General features: G+C 43.3%; 1 protein-coding gene across 2 annotated transcripts in view; it reads right to left on the reverse strand.

Moving 5' to 3' along the window:
* Window positions 1-540: 540 nt before the first annotated feature.
* The window catches only part of SMYD3 (SET and MYND domain containing 3), a 650378-nt gene continuing 632725 nt past the window's right edge, over window positions 541-18193 (reverse strand). For both annotated transcript variants that reach the window (XM_084625210.1, XM_084625211.1), the window contains exons 11-12: window positions 11171-11279; window positions 541-1678 (exon numbers count right to left, since the gene is read on the reverse strand). In XM_084625210.1, the coding sequence (XP_084481336.1) occupies window positions 1586-1678; window positions 11171-11279 (202 nt within the window). In that variant the 3' untranslated portion in view covers window positions 541-1585. The remainder of the gene's footprint in view (window positions 1679-11170; window positions 11280-18193) is intronic.

Here is an 18193-nt window from a genome sequence, read left to right on the forward strand (position 1 = left end):
CTGACTCCCCTGACCCCAGCCACTACTGGCTGTTAAAAGGGAAAGGGCCCTTCTCCCCCTCACCTGCCTCCCTACTGGCTGCTGCTAGGAGTGGGATTACATTTGTCCTTTCCTTCCTTCCCTTCCCACATTGAAAATGCATGGCTCCTGCACTATCAGTGAGTTTGATCAGTGCTCCTCATTTTCCCTGGCCATATATAAATCAGCCTGGCAGCAAATTGATAATCTACAGTCTTCTTGCTCTGCCTTGGTCTGTAACTGACCATGTATCACAGCCACAGATCTTGAAGGAGTTTCATGCACAGCCCTTAAAAGCTGTGTATGTGGACCTAGAGCAGAAGGCAAAAGGATCACTGATCCGGAGAGGTCTCTGAGGTCATTTTTAAAGCAGTTGGAACTGAGGAACCCCACAATCATAATGATGTCCCTTAAAGAAAACAGAGATGGGGGCAAAATTCAGACCAGAATTTCAAACATTTTTAAATGTAGCCATGTTCTGATCCAGTGCTTCAGTTTAGTCCATTATAAAGACAGGAGACATTTGTAAAATATAGATATTGTTATATTATCGGGAAGTGCTATACATGTGCTGGACCCCCTTCAAGACACAAACTAAAGACAGGTACTGCCTTGAAGAGCTTACAATCTAGAGGGTAAACTCACTCCGCTCATCAGGAGTCTTTCTATTGACTTCCATGGGCTTTGAATCAGGCCTTCAGAGACAAGATATGCTGGGAAATCAAGAGGAGGGAATAATTTATGTTTTTTATATATCTATATGATTATGTATCTGGGGCCAGATTCTCAGCTGGTATAAACTTGCATAGTCAATTAGCCATTGATACATGGATTTACAACAGATGAGGATCTCTAACTACATATTTACTCTTTTATTATGAATTCACAAACTGTGGGCATGGCAGAAAAAAAACAGGCTTAAGGAGGGATTTGAATAAGCACGGAGGACGGTGGTGATTTGGCAAGCTGGGATTCAGAGGCCATTCTACACATAAAGAGCAGCCTGGAAAGAAGAACTCAGTTTAGAGTGTGAGAAGGAAACCAACAGAATGGTGAGACAAGTACTGGCTGGGTCTGACTTTAGATTTCAAACTCTTCCTATGTCCAGAGCCATTTGAAACTGGGCTTTTATTTCAAACCTATTTATTAAAAAATAAACATAGAGAGGGACCATTTAAACCCCTCATAAACAGCCAAAGAAGATGCTGATTTGTGCACAGCAGCATTCTGTATACAGGTATGATTTTTATTACCAACGTGTAACTTGAACATCAATTGCTAAGACTTATTTGCTTCCCAGAGAGTAGACTCTCTCTCAAAATGGCCTGTATTTCTCCACATTTGAATTCAGTGAGGAAAATTACACTGTAGAACAGCAAAGCTAATAAACATTTAACATTTTAGCAAAGGAAATAGGGCCTGATCCAAAGCCTACCAAACTCAATGGGAGTCATTCCATTGAATTCAGAGGGCTTTGGCTCAGGTCATAGAATGTCAATACAAAAAAGATTTGCTTTCCTTCTCCCCTGAATGTTAGTTTTCCAGTCTGAGATCATCCTCACTGTGCTCACATGCCAGCTTCACACTGTTCCTTAAGTTTCATAAGGTCTTGCACCAGGCTGTGATCTGCTCCATGTGTAACTTTCATAATGTTATAAGCCTTGAGAAGAGAGGAAAAGGGACAGGTTAGTTCACCATTTCTTACCTTCAAGTTCACATCTGCAGCTTTACTTTAGGGCAGTGATTTTCAACCTGGGGCATGCAGAGGTCTTCCAGGGAGTACATCAACTCATCTAGATATTGGCCTAGTTTTATGACAAGCTAGATAAAAAGCACTAGTGAAGTCAGTGCAAACTGAAATTTTATACAGACAATGACTTGTTTATATCACTCTATAAACTATACACTGAAATGTGAGTACAATATTCATATTCCAATTGATTTATAATTATATTGTAAAAATGAGAAAGTAAGCAATTTTTCATTAATAGCAAGCTGTGACACTTTTTTATTTTTATGTCTGATTTTGTAAGCAAATAGTTTTTAAGTGAGGTGAAACTTGGGGGTACGCAAGACAAATCAGGCTCCTGAAAGTGGTACAGTCGTCTGGAAAGGTTGAGAGTCACTGTTCTAAGGAACACAGTCTACATGTGGACTTGCCAATGCCACCTACTCTGCTGCTCCCTGTCTATTGTGCTGGTGATTCCCTGCCTTAGAAATTCCTGAAATACCCCCATCTTAAGTCACACCAAGGCCATTACATCTCATAAGACATTTCCCGATTCATTCATACTGCTTTTGACAGATTCCTGCTCTGGTTCTCAAGTCTGAGAGACCAGATTTCAATCATTCTGCTGTTGGGGAAGAATCTTTTCTTAAACAGTGTTTGGAAATTCACAGTATTCTTGCCAGCAACTTAGAGAAGTATGGGCTGGATGAATGAACTATAAGGTGGATAGAAAGCTGGCTAGATTGTCGGGCTCAACGGGTAGTGATCAATGGCTCCATGTCTAGTTGGCAGCTGGTATCAAGTGGAGTGCCCCAAGGGCCAGTCCTGGGGCCAGTTTTGTTCAATATCTTCATTAATGATCTGGAGGATGGCGTGGATTGCACTCTCAGTAAGTTTGCAGATGACACTAAACTGGGAGGAGAGGTAGATATGCTGGAGAGTAGGGATAGGATACAGAGGGACCTAGACAAATTAGAGGATTTGGCCAAAAGAAATCTGATGAGGTTCAACAAGGACAAGTGCAGAGTCCTGCACTTAGGATGGAAGAATCCCAGGCATCGCTACAGACTAGGGACCGAATGGCTAGGCAGCAGTCCTGCAGAAAAGGACCTACGGGTTACAGTGGACAAGAAGCTGGATATGAGTCAACAGTGTGCCCTTGCTGCCAAGAAGGCCACTGGCATTTTGGGATGTATAAGTAGGAGCATTGCCAGCAAATCGAGGGATGTGATCGTTCGCCTCTATTCAACATTGGTGAGGCCTCATCTGGAGTACTGTGTCCACTTTTGGGCCCCACACTACAAGAAGGATGTGGAAAAATTGGAAAACATCCAGCAGAGGGCAACAAAAATGAGTAGGGGACTGGAACACATGACTTACAAGGAGAGGCTGAGGGAACTGGGATTGTTTAGTCTGCGGAAGAGAAGAATGAGTGGGGATTTGATAGCTGCTTTCAACTACCTGAAAGGGGGTTCCAAAGAGGATGGCTCTAGACTGTTCTCAGTGGTAGCAGATGACAGAACAAGGAGTAATGGTCTCAAGTTGCAGTGGGGGAGGTTTAGGTTGGATATTAGGAAAAACTTTTTCATCAGGAGGGTGGTGAAGCACTGGAATGCGTTACCTAGGGAGGTGGTGGAATCTCCTTCCTTAGAGGTTTTTAAGGTCAGGCTTGACAAAGCCCTGGCTGGGACGATTTAGTTGGGGATTGGTCCTGCTTTGAGCAGGGGGTTGGACTAGATGACCTCCTGAGGTTCCTTTCAACTCTGATATTCTACGATTCTATGAACCTTATTTGGAACTGAAATAATATACATAATCTGGTGGGATGAAACGGCTCCTCTTTGTAGAACATACCAGAGCAGTCAATGGGAACAAGCACGATGGTCTCTAGAGTGAGGCGGTTAGGGTACCCACCTGGAAAGAGCGAAACCTAGGTTCCAATCCCTGCTCCAGCGTGGAGATTCAAACCTATATCTCCCATTCCCCTGCTGAGTTCCTAACGATGGGGCTAAACATTACAACATAGGCAGCGTCTCCTGACCATTTTATGAATTGAGCCCTTTAAAAATGCCCAGAAACAAAACATTTTGGGTCAAACGACCTGTTTCATTTAATCCAAAATGGACGTTTTCAATTTGCAACTTTTTGTTCGGCGTTTTGGTTCAACCCAAATCACCTTTCTTCCCCCTTGATTTGAAACTGCCAGCGAACTAAAAAAATCAGTGATTCGCCCAGCTCTGGTCACCACTAATGAACATAACACTTCTCTTCCCTCCCAGACACCTAACCGTTACAATGGCAAATATTGCATCTGGTCTCTCTCATTTTCTCTTTCCAGGGTGAACATCACCTTATTGCAGAGGGCTCCAATTAAACCCTGCATTAAGGGTCCTACCCTGGTTCCATTAAAATCAATGGCAAGTTTATCAATGACATCTTAAACCCTAATCCTGGAGCCACTGGAGGGCTTAAGTGGTGCTGAGGGCCTTATGCAGGCCTGCTATCCTGGCGTGATTTTCAGGCAGTGTAAAACACTTTCTACCAAGCTGAAGCTCAGAAAGGCAAATGCAGTTTTTGTTTTCGGAACACTAGCCTGTTCTCTTAAGCTTTTCAGACTTCCCACAGTAAGTAACAGAGATGAGGCTGGATCTTGTGGTCTCCCTCTCAGTTTAAGGAATAAATCTAATTATGAAGAACTACAGTAATCGTACCGCTGCAACACAGGGCATGGTGTCATCAGCCACACACTTTCTCCCTCAAGAATATAAAAACCCATTAGATGATTGGTATGAATGTGCCTCTATGAATGCAAATGAAAGCACAGCACATTCATTTGTGTCTGATTTTCACTGGGATTGGACGAGGTGCTGAACATCAAAGATGCATGTATCCGTATGCAAATGTATTGACGCATCACTCCATCATGATGAAGGAAGAAAGCAAACTGCATTGCACTGATGTGGTACAATGTGAAGGCCAGTGTACTGGAGAAATTATTTTTGTTTCACCTGTGTCTCTTGATTAAAACAAATGCTTGTTACACAGGGTAAAGGAAGAACAAAAGCCTTTAGATTCAGCCTCATTCTACAATAACCACAGCTACTGTTGCTCACACAGAATGGAAGCAGGGTCTAGAACAAAAATCTGTTTATATAAAGGGGGATTTCTGAGGTGTTGCATGGCAACTGGGGTGAGAGGGTTTACCCCGCTTTCTCTTCCACCTACCAAAGGGTAATAATGGTGCTGGGTTATGCTAGGAAAGGACACAGCTCAGCATCTGGATAATGTGTCACCATAGTGTGTATAAAAATTTTCTTATTTGCATGTTTATAAACATCATGCCACTACCTCAGCTACTGGGATTATAGTGAAGAAATTGATCCCGCTCATTTATAGTGATGGGCACACTAGAGTGGAGGGACAGGTTAGTGCTGTAACAGGGGACTCGTGAGCAAAACATCCAGGCAGCGGGGACTCTGCATTGAATAGAATGGCATGGCTACGATGCCGGGGACAGGACCAGTTACACACTGAGCATCTGCTCACAGAGCTGCACCTCCTCAGGAAGAGATCCATGGTTCACAGGGAAGCGAACCACGTAGTGCCACCTGTTAGTGGGATGCTGTGTGCTCTGTCCTCCAGGGTAAGTGAGCTGGGTGAGAAACCTAGTCCTTCTTCCAGGCCTTTTAAGGGGTGATAACTGCCCCAACAGGTCCCAGAAGCAAGTAGTTCCTGTGCTCAGGTAAATGCAGGGACTGAACTTTGCCCAGCCATTCACTGCCCCAACCTGCCTTGTGCAGCCAGTTAAAGGCCACATGCCATCTGGCCTCAAGTGTCACAAAACCATGGAATGATGGAGCAGTGGCCATTACCCAAGCCCCAAGGATAGAGTAAAAGCCGAGAAGGAACGGTGCTGCAGCCCTACGGAACAGCCATGGGATGGAAGATGAATTCCAGCCCTCTGCTCCACTTAGTTCCCCAAAGTCCAGCTGTGCACAAGCTTTGAATGGTGAGGAATTACCTTTCTGAACTGTGATAGGTGATTACTATTTAAATCAGTTTTTAATGCTTTGGTCAACAAGTGCCCTAGAAGTCAATCATACCTCTTTCCTTGACAGAGGTTTCCCATGTGCTCTAGGCACACACTTCTGCCGTTGACCTAATATGACAGTGCTGCTCCTTCAGGTATCTTTTCTCCTGATAGCTCACTAGTGCACTTCCATTATTGCCAATTTATTAGAACCATTCCTGGCTCCTCAAAGCCAATCTGCAGCTCAGCTACAGCTATTTGCTGGCAAATGTTTCACTGAACTATAATCTTACTCTCCCGTGTTCATTTTTTTTCAAACTTTTTAGTAAGGCAGAGTTATAATAAAACATTAATATACTACATCATAGATCACCCGTTCAGGATCAGGTTAATATTCAAAGAACCTGGCTAAAGATTCTGGCTTGCCAGCTGGGCAGCCCTCCTCTTCTGAGTATGCTAAACAGTGTGACCAAATTTCTAAATACTTATCCTCCTTTTGGCAGTTCTCTTGTGCATATACTTTGTGTGAAAGCTTTTCCACTACAAGGACAGTCTATATTTTACTATACCACAGTTCCATAGTGGGGTCACATTTTTTCAAATCACGAGCAATACAGAGTCTAGCTATTAACAATAAAAAAAGAAATTAATTTGCCTTTGTTAAAATGAGCCAGTTTCAGATTGTATTCCAGAAGTACAGTATTGCCTCCCTGTAATGTGGCCATTTCCTACTGGAGGATCTAATGTATTCTTACAGCCAGAAATTCACTATGGTGGAGAGGGCCATTACAAGGTCCTTTGCATCATTTAACCCCCAATTTGGAGCTGCGGAGACAAGAGGTAAATGGTGCAGGCGGGCGTTGATAGTGGGCTGACATGGAATGCAGCAATAGGGGCAGCCAAGGGGAAGGGGCATGACATTTGTTTATTCGGGGGTCTTAATACACTGCACACATAATGCAGAGGGGGTTGTCAACCCACAAGCTGGAGTAGTGGCTGTGGAAATCAGATTACATGGGATTTACATGAGTGATGTGAATCTCACTCAGATCCCAATTCCTTCTGTCTATCCCAAATCCTTCTCCTTAACACTAACACTGCAATCAGTCTGGCTAACGTTCCAGGAAGGATGATATTCAGTGTTGGAATGCATTAAACAGAGGACTAGAGTATAGCAGTTCCGGAACACAGGGAGGGACTCTAACATATCTAATTGCAAAGGGCCAAATCCAGCCCCAGTATAACTCTATGACTTTATGTGAGTTACACCAGGGAAGGATTTAGCATAAGAAGCCACATTCTACTCTGATTTACAAGGTAGCACAAGGCAGCCCGTTAGTCCCCTTCACAGGCTACCTACATTACCGGTCTCCCCAGTTTCATGCAGGTGGATGAGGGGAGGGCGGGCCGCATGGGGAATGGGTGGACCCTCAGCTTTGGCTTCCTCAATACACCAACCAGTGCAGCTGAGCTGGCACAGATGGGGAAGTAATTAGCTAAGGTGAAGATCAATAGCAGATTACTGATCCATGAAAGAAAGAGGGGAGCAAGGCTGGAGATTGTGATTCTGTGATTCCCTGTTCCCTCCCTGGTCAGTTCCTGGAGAAACACTGCTATGTGCCACCCCTTACGGAAGGTTTCAGAGTAGCAGCCATGTTAGTCTGTATCTGCAAAAAGAACAGGAGTACTTGTGGCACCTTAGAGACTAACAAATTTATTTGAGCATAAGCTTTCGTGGGCTACACGAATTTGTTAGTCTCTAAGGTGCCACAAGTACTCCTGTTCCCCTTACTGAAAGCAGATCTTAAAGTGGCAAGCTGACCCCAAACTGGCAATATAGTTTAAAACAACCAAACACCCCTTTAGTTCATCCAAATCATACATTCAGCCAGTTCTATGGGGATTCTCCTGATGACCATTTCTATCTAGTTTCTTACAATAACATAAGAGAATCAGAAAAACTAATACCAGGCAAGATGCATGTACACCCACTAGAATGTTATAGTAACATCTATGAAAGCTGAACTCGGACTGAGGACTCATTCCATCTCCTGACCAGTGAACTGCGCATGTTCGCAAGCTATAAATGTCATAGGGGAAATGGCAACGCATATTAGCTGGCACCAGACAGCCATATGGCTCATTGCTGAATAATGAAAAGGAACCAGAATTTATTACTTTCTCATCAGCTTTTTTAATAACCACAATTGGACACAATTTAAATTAAACCTATCAAGTGAGGATTTAACTTACTAAGACTAGCTAGGACAGACATCACATTAAATACTAATTTATTATTAAAAACATGGAAGTTCTCAACTATTCAACATACATTCATAATCAATTGTTAAACCTCAATCAATCTGTAAACAATTTTGTAAGGAATATAAAATAGTAATTTACACATGTAGTATATGGATGTTAAGTAATGGGAATACAAATATACAGACAATGTCTGCATTGAAGGAGACAGCTCTTAAGTTCCTCAATTGTATCACTGCTAAACAAACATAGAAGATAAATGGAAAAGAAATAAAATAATATCAATCTATACTTTGGGTCAGAGCGTGCTCTCAGTTATTCTCATGGAACTGAGAAAAAAATCAAGCCCATTTACAAGGACCATCCCAGGGAAAAGGAGGAGAAAGAGGCAAAATGATCTTATGGGTTTCAGAGTAGCAGCCGTGTTAGCAGCCGTGTTAGTCTGTATTCGCAAAAAGAAAAGGAGTACTAGTGGCACCTTAGAGACTAACCAATTGGTGCATCTTAGTGCATCTGCATCTTGAAATTCAGGGTGTACAGAATCCAACCGCATAACGTTAAGAAGAATGGGACAAACTCTGCTCTCCATTACATCAGTGCAGCTCCACTGTCCTCAGGGGCAATCAGCAGGTGACCATTAATACACTAAGCCTGATGTTGCTCATATTGCTGTCAGTGGCTGCCATCTTCACCTGTACCATGCTGTTGTTTAGTGCTTGTCTCTCACTCTATGTCTTACAAGTGGGGAACTGCGGCACGGAGGCAAAGTGACTTGCCCAAGACCACATAGGAAATCCGTGGCAGAGCAAGAAACAGACCCCTCGGAAAAGAAGGAGGGTTCAGTGTGTAGGGCACTGGATTGGGACTGTGGAGACCTGGATTCAATTCTTTGTTCTACCACAGCCTTCAAGTGTGATGTTGGGCAACTGACTTCACCTCTGTGTGCCTCATTTCCCTACCTGTAAAAATGGATAAAAGTGCTTCCCTATCTCACTGGGGTGTTGTGAGGATAAACACATTAAAGGTTGTGAGGTGCTCAGATACTAGGGTGATGAGGCCATAGAAGTACCGTAGATACAAAGAACCCACATCTCCTGAGTCAGAGGGTAACCGCAAGGCCATTCTCGCTCCCCAGCCCACCTCATTCAGTGTAGCTTGGGCTCCTTTGTTTCAGTAACAATCATCAGACGCTATGACATTTTCTATTGCTCCTTTCTACTGAGCTAAGAAGCTTTTAGGAATCATTTATCATTTAAGAGTACAACAAGTTCTGGAGGGAAAGGAGTCTGAGCTCAATGTAAATGATTATGCAGCACAGAAGGTGATGATTTGGGGGTAGACAGCTATGAGGATCACTTCTTTTAATTTGCTAACTTACACACATGGGGAAAATATAATGCCCAGATACCTGCATGGGACTCCCATTCACTTCAATGGGAGCTGTGCATATGCATCCAAAGCCATGACTCTGGCTGTGTATGCTAGGGATATGGAAATGGTGAATAGGCTTTGTTTCTTTGTGAGAATGAATGTCCTTGCCCCTGGTCTGATGGAGCCATAACCTTATTGATATATGGCTTAAGCTGATGAAAAGGCTTGACATTTCCCAGAATTCCACAGAGCCGTGGGGTGCAAATGTTCTCTACGCCCAAGTTTCCTCCCACTTACACAATGTATCTCCACTGACTTCAGCAGAGTTACTCCAGATTTACACTAATGTAAGTGAGAGAAGACTCAGGCCCCCGTGTACAGCATCAGCTATTTCTGCTTGCTCGGCTACACGGTAGCAGCTTCTGGGTAGCGCCAAGTCTCACATGAACGTGAGTCCCACAAAGAACATGACAGGAGTGAGTGTAAAATGAAACTGCTGCTTCAGCCGGCCTTGTAGCAAAGCATACCAATTAGGTGCTGTGTAGCGCTTGTGTTTTGTGATACAGTTTCAACAGAAAGCCTTGCCTGGCGTCAGTGCTGAGCCCCATCCTAGCCTAGCAGCAAAAAGACAAAAGGATGGAGCAGATGGCTTTCTGAGGCAATGAGCAGAGGAAAAAAGGAGAGAGTGTCAGACACCGGAGATGGGGAGAGAGACTGGTATAGGACCTCACTGTGTGTAGCTCCTTCAGGCCTGACTCTGAAATGGGCAACATCAATATTACAAAGTAGTAGCCAGAAGGCATTGGGGCAGCAAGTCTTATTGGGAGCTTGGGATGGGAGAAGACTTATAACCTAATGTCCCAAAAGCTGCTGTGGAATAGAGATACAAACCGCCTGTGTGTGTGTTTTCTTCAATATTTTTTAAATGGTAATAATGGTAATATAATGGCAGAGCAGAGCCTGGGGTGGAAGGAAGTGAATATAAACTCAGTTCAGGCACAACAGGGACGGCTTAAACCTGGAATATAACTAGATAGGAAGCATCTGCCAAAACGGATCCCAGTGAGAGAAAGAATTGGAATGATAAAAAATAGCATGGATTAACAGAAGCTGCTCACTGATTTGAAGTGGGGCTTGTAAGAAAACACAAGTGTTAAAACAAATTGAGCTCCTCTCTCAACTCACAGAGCCCAGAACCTGTGGAAATGTGGGGCAGGGCTTCTGTTTGGGAGCAGGAGGGTGGGGAATGCAGCGCAACCATTGCTATCCTCCTTCCACAGTTCCCATTGGAATTACACCCACTTTTCCTCCCTCGTAGGAGAAGAAGAGCATCTGGCCATTTAACATTACCAGTTTCTCCTTCTTTTTTACCCTTCACACCCACTCCGACAAGGAACAACTCAGGGCATAGTCAGAAATAAGAAGAAGGGGGAAGAACTGCATAAGGCACTGAAATATTTTTACCCTTCTCCAATTTAATAGCTGTTTTCCATTCAAGGTTAGGGGGTGATTAATGGCACCTTTGTGCTACTGACTAGTAATTAAAAATGACTGATATTAAAGGAAGCCTGCACTTGAAACACTAAGCAACAATGACCCATCACCACGCTCTGCAGTTATTGCCTGGGGAGTTGGCACTGAGAGAAAGACTGGGGAATGGTATTCAGAAGCATAAGGTGCAATCAGAGCTGGAAGGGGAGGAAAATATGGAGGATTCATGGAGAATATGGGAGGGGAGGAACACAGTAGTCAACACTGACCTGCTTCAAGGTTTTCAGTGCTTGAGGAAACATGTCTTGAGTATGCTGCAATTTGCCCACTCTCATCAACTGGACAGCCCTCAAGGGATGAAAGCTGGAATAATACAGTCTGTGGAGAAGAGGAGGAAAAATATAGTGTCACTCTGTCAGCTCTCACCTTCACAGTCTCTGCCTCCGTGGAGAGCTATTAGGGTGGGACTGCAAAATCATTGTGAATTTTAATAAAGTACTCAGAGAAAATTAGCTGCACTACTAAGAAGCATGAAATACTGAGGGGAATTAACAAATTATTATTGTCTGTCTCTGTGGAATACCTTTTACATTATCCTGTTAGAAAGTGACAGGGGATGGGATTATCTCATACACTACTGTTGGATAGTACAGTCACATTTACTGTACTTGGTGTTCAAAAAAAGAGAGAGAGAGACATTCAGTCTCAATACCACCAAAGCGATTTCATTTTCAAAGGGAAGTTTCAGCATGGAGCCCAACCCTGGATTCCTCATTCAGGGTAAGCCCACAGGAGAGGAAATGCCTGGAAACCTTATGACAAAAACAGTGTGTGTGCTGATTTTGAGAGCTGCCTGTGGAGTTCCCTCCCATAAAACAGTTGGGAGAGAATATGTTCCAGGAAGCTTCTAGTCACAGGGCTGGGCATTGTCTGGACAAGGTATCAAGAGCAAGTAGGACGTATTTGATCTCTCACAAATGCTCTCAATTATCTCAGTTTTACACAAGGCCAACGCTCCATTTCACTCCTGACTTACATTAGTTTAGGCGGATGAAAGCAGAATCACGATTCACGCCCTCTTGTGTTTAGAGCAGGGAACACATGTAATGCTGTGGTACCACAGTACACTGTGGAAGTGTCAGCATTGTATGGCAACCTTTCCGCATTTCCAAAATTGCAGAGCATATCTTTATTAATCATGCACGTTGAAGATTAAGGACCAAAGCATATGATTCCGCAAGGATAAGCATCACCTCTGATCAATATAAATAATCCATTTTCTCCATTACACCAATAATGAACTCTTAAAGGTTCTTTCTGAGTATAATCATTGGAGAAGCGCTGACTATAAAATCCCTGGGAAGAGACATGTCCTCTTTTACAATTCAGTAGGAACATTTTCAAAATGGTGGATTAGATTCTCCTTTCACTTATCCTGTCCTTACCTATGGGATTCCACTAACTTCAGCAGATTTATTTCTGATTTACACCATTGTAGGTGAGAGGAGAATTAAGCCCATTGTCTGGAGAAATTAAAAATAAATAACCTGATAACAAATTAAATGATTTGAACAAGTCGGATGTGCAGGAAATGCGCAGAAAATCCATATGAAAGGGGGATAAATTACCTTCCCCTTTCACTCTATGCTGAAAATGCAACCCTGAGTAAATATAGGCATCTATTTCAATAGCAATGAAGTAGAAAGTTCCCTGATTACAAATTCCAAATGAAGTATGGAAATATAAACATCATGTAAAGTAAACACAAAGAAAGTTTCTGTTGATTCCAAAAAGCTGCCACGAAGATGTACAAAGATACATAGGTAACGTATTTCTGACACATGCACAATATGGATGAGACCCAGCAACAACAGCCTCTTCCCCCAGAAAGCCCCCCTTCAAGCAGCAAAAGCCAACTCATCCTTAAAATAGCCAAAAAAATTATCCCATGCCTTCAAAATCTCCATCCTTTGTAACCACAAAGCACTATGGGGATGCGTTAGATTGCAAGATGATTTGTTTGGCCTTTTCTCTGACCAAAAGGAATTGAGAACCACTAGACCAGAGTGAAGAAAAAGATCAGCAGTAGCAGTGTCAGTAGCTAGTGAATATGGCAGTCAAAGTTTTCAAGAATCCATGGCTCCGAACAGACAATTGGTTTGAACACTTGAAAATAACCAGTGAGTTTATTTTTAATTTTCAGTTTCGGTTGTTACATCTATTGGCACGGGGACATCCATCCCCAGTTATACTGGAGGAAAAATGTAATAGAAGCTGAGTAGGTCAGATTCCAGTGTGATTACAGAGGAGTAATAGTAACTTCAATAACGATGACTTAGGGGGTAGACATGGTTAGCTGGCAATCAATTACAATACCTCAGTAAAACCTTCTAATATCCATATAAATGGTACATATCTGATTGTATGCCTCTATCCCCACCACCTGTATGTCAGTATGACTGCTACACTGGAGGACGGGCTAAAATGGGGCCCAGCTGGGGCCACCCCCTGCAGCACCCCACAGATCCAGAATTGTGTAGGGAAGACCACCACCCACAGCTCTGGGATCACTAGGACCCGATGGTGCCTCCCCCTTCCTCACCATGTGGCCTTGGGGGAAACTGCAGAGAGGAACCAGCCAGAGCTGCTGCAGAAGCAGCCAAAGACGGGACCTCCAGACATTCCGAGAACTTTCTACACTTTTGACTGCACTTCCTGTGCCCTATGCTGATTGCCTGTTTGTCCAAACCTCTCCCTCCCCTTTCCTCAGTTTCATCTTAGCTTCACTCCAGGCCTGCCCCTCCTATCCTCTTTCCCCCCTGCCCTGTCTCCTTCATCCCCCCTTCCTTCCCTTTTCTTTCAATTTATCTGATGCCCTCCTATTTAAACCTACCTAAAAGAAATCATGGCACTAACATGACATTTGCTACCATCACACGGTTCACTTTGCTAGTGTATTCTACTCCTCTGCTCATCCTGTATCCATCTGTAAACTCTCCAGCTCAGGGACTGTCTGCTACTCTGTGTTTGTACAGTGCCCTATTCTTGGTTGGTCTTTAGGCACGACTGTAATAAACATGAATATAACATAATAATAATAGGCTTCTGAGGCCCTGATCCTGCCATGTCTAGCATGCATGCAGGCTGCTGAGCCTGTGCAGAGCCCCTCTGCCTTCAGCGGGGCTGTGTGTGGGCATAGCAGTTTGCTCATGCGCTACTGTGGCTCTAGCTTGTAAGCTTCTCAAGGCCAGAGCTGTCTCTTCCATTGTGTCTGTGGAATGTCATGAACGGTGGGGCCCCAATCTTGAATAATAACAACTGATGTCAGTGGAGCTAGACCAGATTTCCTAAGGTTTATCTGAGATAGAATCTGTCCCTGTATCTCAATGGATATTTGTGTCCAGTTCTTAAGATAACTGGAATCCAGGAAGATTTAGGATTATGGTATATACGATACTAGACAAAGCAGAAGGCAATTCAACAACATGTCAGGCACACAACCAAGAACACTTCCAGCCATAAACGAATGCAAGTGGAAATTTCCGAGGAGGCGGTAGAGGAAGCAAGCGTGACACTGAGCGCGCTGAGTACATAAATATTTACAAAACTGTTTTACTGTGCTGATTTATGTGCTGATCTTATGCATGTGTTTAGTTACATTTCGCAAGCCTCAGTGCTAACATTTGAAATAGCTATTTAATCACCGTTCTCTGGAATAAATCTGTTGAACCATTGGAACGTCTTTTGTGTAGGCACGTCCATGGGGCCACCTTACAGGACGAATCTGAACAACATGCAGCTCTTCCGGGAGAAATGTGAAGAGGCAAAATACTGTTGGCTTCTTCCAGGCGTCCTCATTCCTGTGTACTGTCAAAAAAACTGGCGCATGGCAAGGACTAAGAAGATGCCTCAGGTATTTGTGAACCAATATGTTATCCCCAACAGTTGCTCTGATCAAAACAAGTGGTTAAAATTAAGACTCAGGAACGGATTCACCAGCCAGGGGATTGACATCTAAAGATCATCACTAAGAGGCTAAAGACCCTTACACAGAAACACATACTTTAAAAAGCACTAAGGCTCAAAGAATCTTACAGCCTCAATCTAGGAAGGATTTTCATGGATTTATCTGGGCCTAAGGTATAGTAAGAGCAGAGAAACTTACTGAGAACTGAAATAAAGGCCCAGAGTTCCATCGAGTCCACCTTTCCGGCCAAAGTCTGACAGTGTAAAGGAAAGTTAACCCCATACTACAACTAACAGGTAAGGCAACACTGTAAATGAAGAGGTTTGGGGGCACTGAGAGGATGTAAGGATCCATGGGACTAGAACCCTGGTCAGTGGAGCCTGATGGCTAGCATTGCCATGTTGTCACTGGGAGGGCAGGCAGAGACATATCCAGGGAACACTGTGGAGACTGGGCACTGCAGGAAGTACTACCTCAGTAGTCCTCAACCTATTTACCATTGTGGGCCGCATATGCAGCTCTCTATGTGCTATGTGGGCCGCAGCCACATGTTAGGATATAGATATTCAGGCCTGTCTGTAAAGACCTATACTCTAAGAATTTAGATGTATTCTTATCACTTAGCTAGTTATAGAGGTATAAAAGAAAGAATCAAAATCACTGTCTGCCGGTGTAAGGGCTTTCTCTTATTGTGACAGTCTGAGGCCCTGTTCTTAGGCTAAGATCTCTGGCTAAGCAGCAGAGGCAGCCATAAGCTGGGAAGCGAACGGACACATCCTTACATTCCAAACTAGTCACATTGAAATAAGGTGCTATTGGGCTGTTAGGAATACAATCCTGTCCTGATAATGCCTATCACCTCCAGAGAAAGGGAAGTGCCTAGAAAATGTAAAAGGAAACTTAGTTTGATAGCATCCTGTCTGGCAAGAACTCACTTATCAATAGCTGGGATGTGAAATCCTAATTTCTGTGGTGTTCTATCACTGTAGTCCCCATTTCCCTATTGTTTGTCTGTATAATCTCTGTCTGGTTCTGTGATTGTTTCTGTCTGCTGTATAATTAATTTTACTGGGTGTAAACTAATTAAGGTGGTGGGATATAATTGGTTACATAATCATGTTACAATATGTTAGGATTGGTTAGTTAAATTTCAGGAAAATGATTGGTTAAGGTATAGCTAAGCAGATCTCAAGTTTTACTATATAGTCTGCAGTCAGTCAGGAAGTAGGCAGGGAATGGGAACAGGGAATGGGGGTGGGGAAATTGAAATCATGTTTTGCTATGCGGGGGAATGGGAACAGGGACACAGATAATGCTCTGTGGTGTCAGAGCTGGGAAAGGGGACACTGTCAAGGTTCCTTCCCCACTCTGAACTCTAGGGTACAGATGTGGGGACCTGCATGAAAACCTCCTAAGCTTACTTTTACCAGCTTAGGTTAAAACTTCCCCAAGGTACAAACTATTTTACCCTTTGCCCTTGGACTTTTGCTGCCACCACCAACTGTTTAACCGGGTTACTGGGAAAGAGTTGTTTGGAAATGTCTTTCCCCCCAAAATCCTCCCAACCCTTGCACCCCCCATTCCTGGGGAAGGTTTGGTAAAAATCCTCATCAATTTGCATAGGTGAACACAGACCCAAACCCTTGGATCTTAAGAACAATGAAAAAGCATTCAGTTTCTGAAAAGAAGAATTTTAATAGAAGTAAAAAGAATCACCTCTGTAAAATCAGGATGGTAAACACCTTACAGGGTAATTAGATTCAAAACATAGAGAATCCCTCTAGGCAAAACCTTAAGTTACAAAAAGACACAAAGACAGGAATATCCATTCCTTTCAGCATAGCTTAATTCCTCAGCCATTTAAAGAAATCATAATCTAACGCATATCTAGCTAGATTACTTACTAAATCCTAAGAGTCCATTCCTGTTCTGTCCCCAGCAAAAGCATCACACAGACAGACCCAGACCCTTTGTCCCCCCCCCCCCTCCAGCTTTGAAAGTATCTTGTCTCCTCATTGGTCATTGTGGTCAGGTGCCAGCGAGGTTATCCTAGCTTCTTAACCCTTTACAGGTGAAAGGGTTTTTCCTCTGGCCAGGAGAGATTTTAAAGGTGTTTACCCTTCCCTTTATATTTATGACAGACACTAAGGAAGGAAACTGGAATTATTGGAACTGGAACTTGCTGAAAGTTCACCCCAATAAACATCGAATTGTTTGCACTTTTGGAGTTCAGGTATTGTTGCTCTCTGTTCATGCGAGAAGGACCAGGGAAGTAAGTGGGTGAAGGAATAAGCCCCCTAACACCACACACTATATATACTACCTGTATGGCCCTGAGGATGTCACATGGGCCACAGCTGTGTGCTGATTGGGCCAAAAGCAGCCGTTGGTTGAGAACCACTGAGTGATAGTACCCTGCAGGCCTCTGACTGGTCAAGTGCACTATTTAACCCTGGATGGGGCCCCAAGAAGTGGTCTGGGCAACTATACAGATTTCTGGCCTGCTGCAACTCCAGATATCACCTTGCTTTCTGATCTCTGATCTTCAGTCCTATCCTGACTCTTGCTTTCTGATTCCAGCCCGGTACTACCTCTGATCTCTGGTCTCTAAACCCGGCCTGACTGTGACCCTGACTCTTCCTTATTGCATCTGGCTCTAGCGATTCCTCAACTCCTGCTCATGGATTACCATCTTGTGGCCATCCTTGACATATGGACACCAGCCCAGCTGGGAGTTTTAGGCCAGATTGCCTATGTCCCAGTCCCTTACAGAGGAAGACTTTTCAGTTCTGTAGACTATCACGTTATGGGACTGCACTTGCAGCTGGTGAAAGCTTTCAATGGAACTATGCCAATTTACACCTGCTTAATATATGGCCCGTATTCTAAAAAATGAGATTTAATTATCTTTACTTCCATAGCTACAAACTACTTTGAAATAATCAACTCCTTTTCCAGTTCAGCCATGATTTTTGCCTGGATGATCTCCTGCAACAGTAGCTGACTATATGCTTTGTGGAGAAGTATTTCCTTTGCTTTGTTCCAAATATATCTGCTGTTCATTTCTTTGAGGGACCTCTTGGTGTCCTCATATTACAGGACACCATAAAATAAAAAAGCAAGGACTGATTTGTTTTACTTATGCACTTCATTTTCTTTAATACTGTATCACAATCAAATCCATTCAATTTCTACCCTTTCCTGGCTAAATAATCAGAGATTTTGCATTCTCTTGTGAGTTTAGCTAGCATTTGGTATTAAAAAAGAGAGCATCTATACCCACTATCATTTCTGATACTTTACAATTTAAAACAGATTAATAGAT

Source organism: Lepidochelys olivacea (assembly GCF_965140295.1).
Source record: "Lepidochelys olivacea isolate rLepOli2 genome assembly, chromosome: 3".
Lineage (NCBI taxonomy): Eukaryota > Metazoa > Chordata > Testudines > Cheloniidae > Lepidochelys > Lepidochelys olivacea.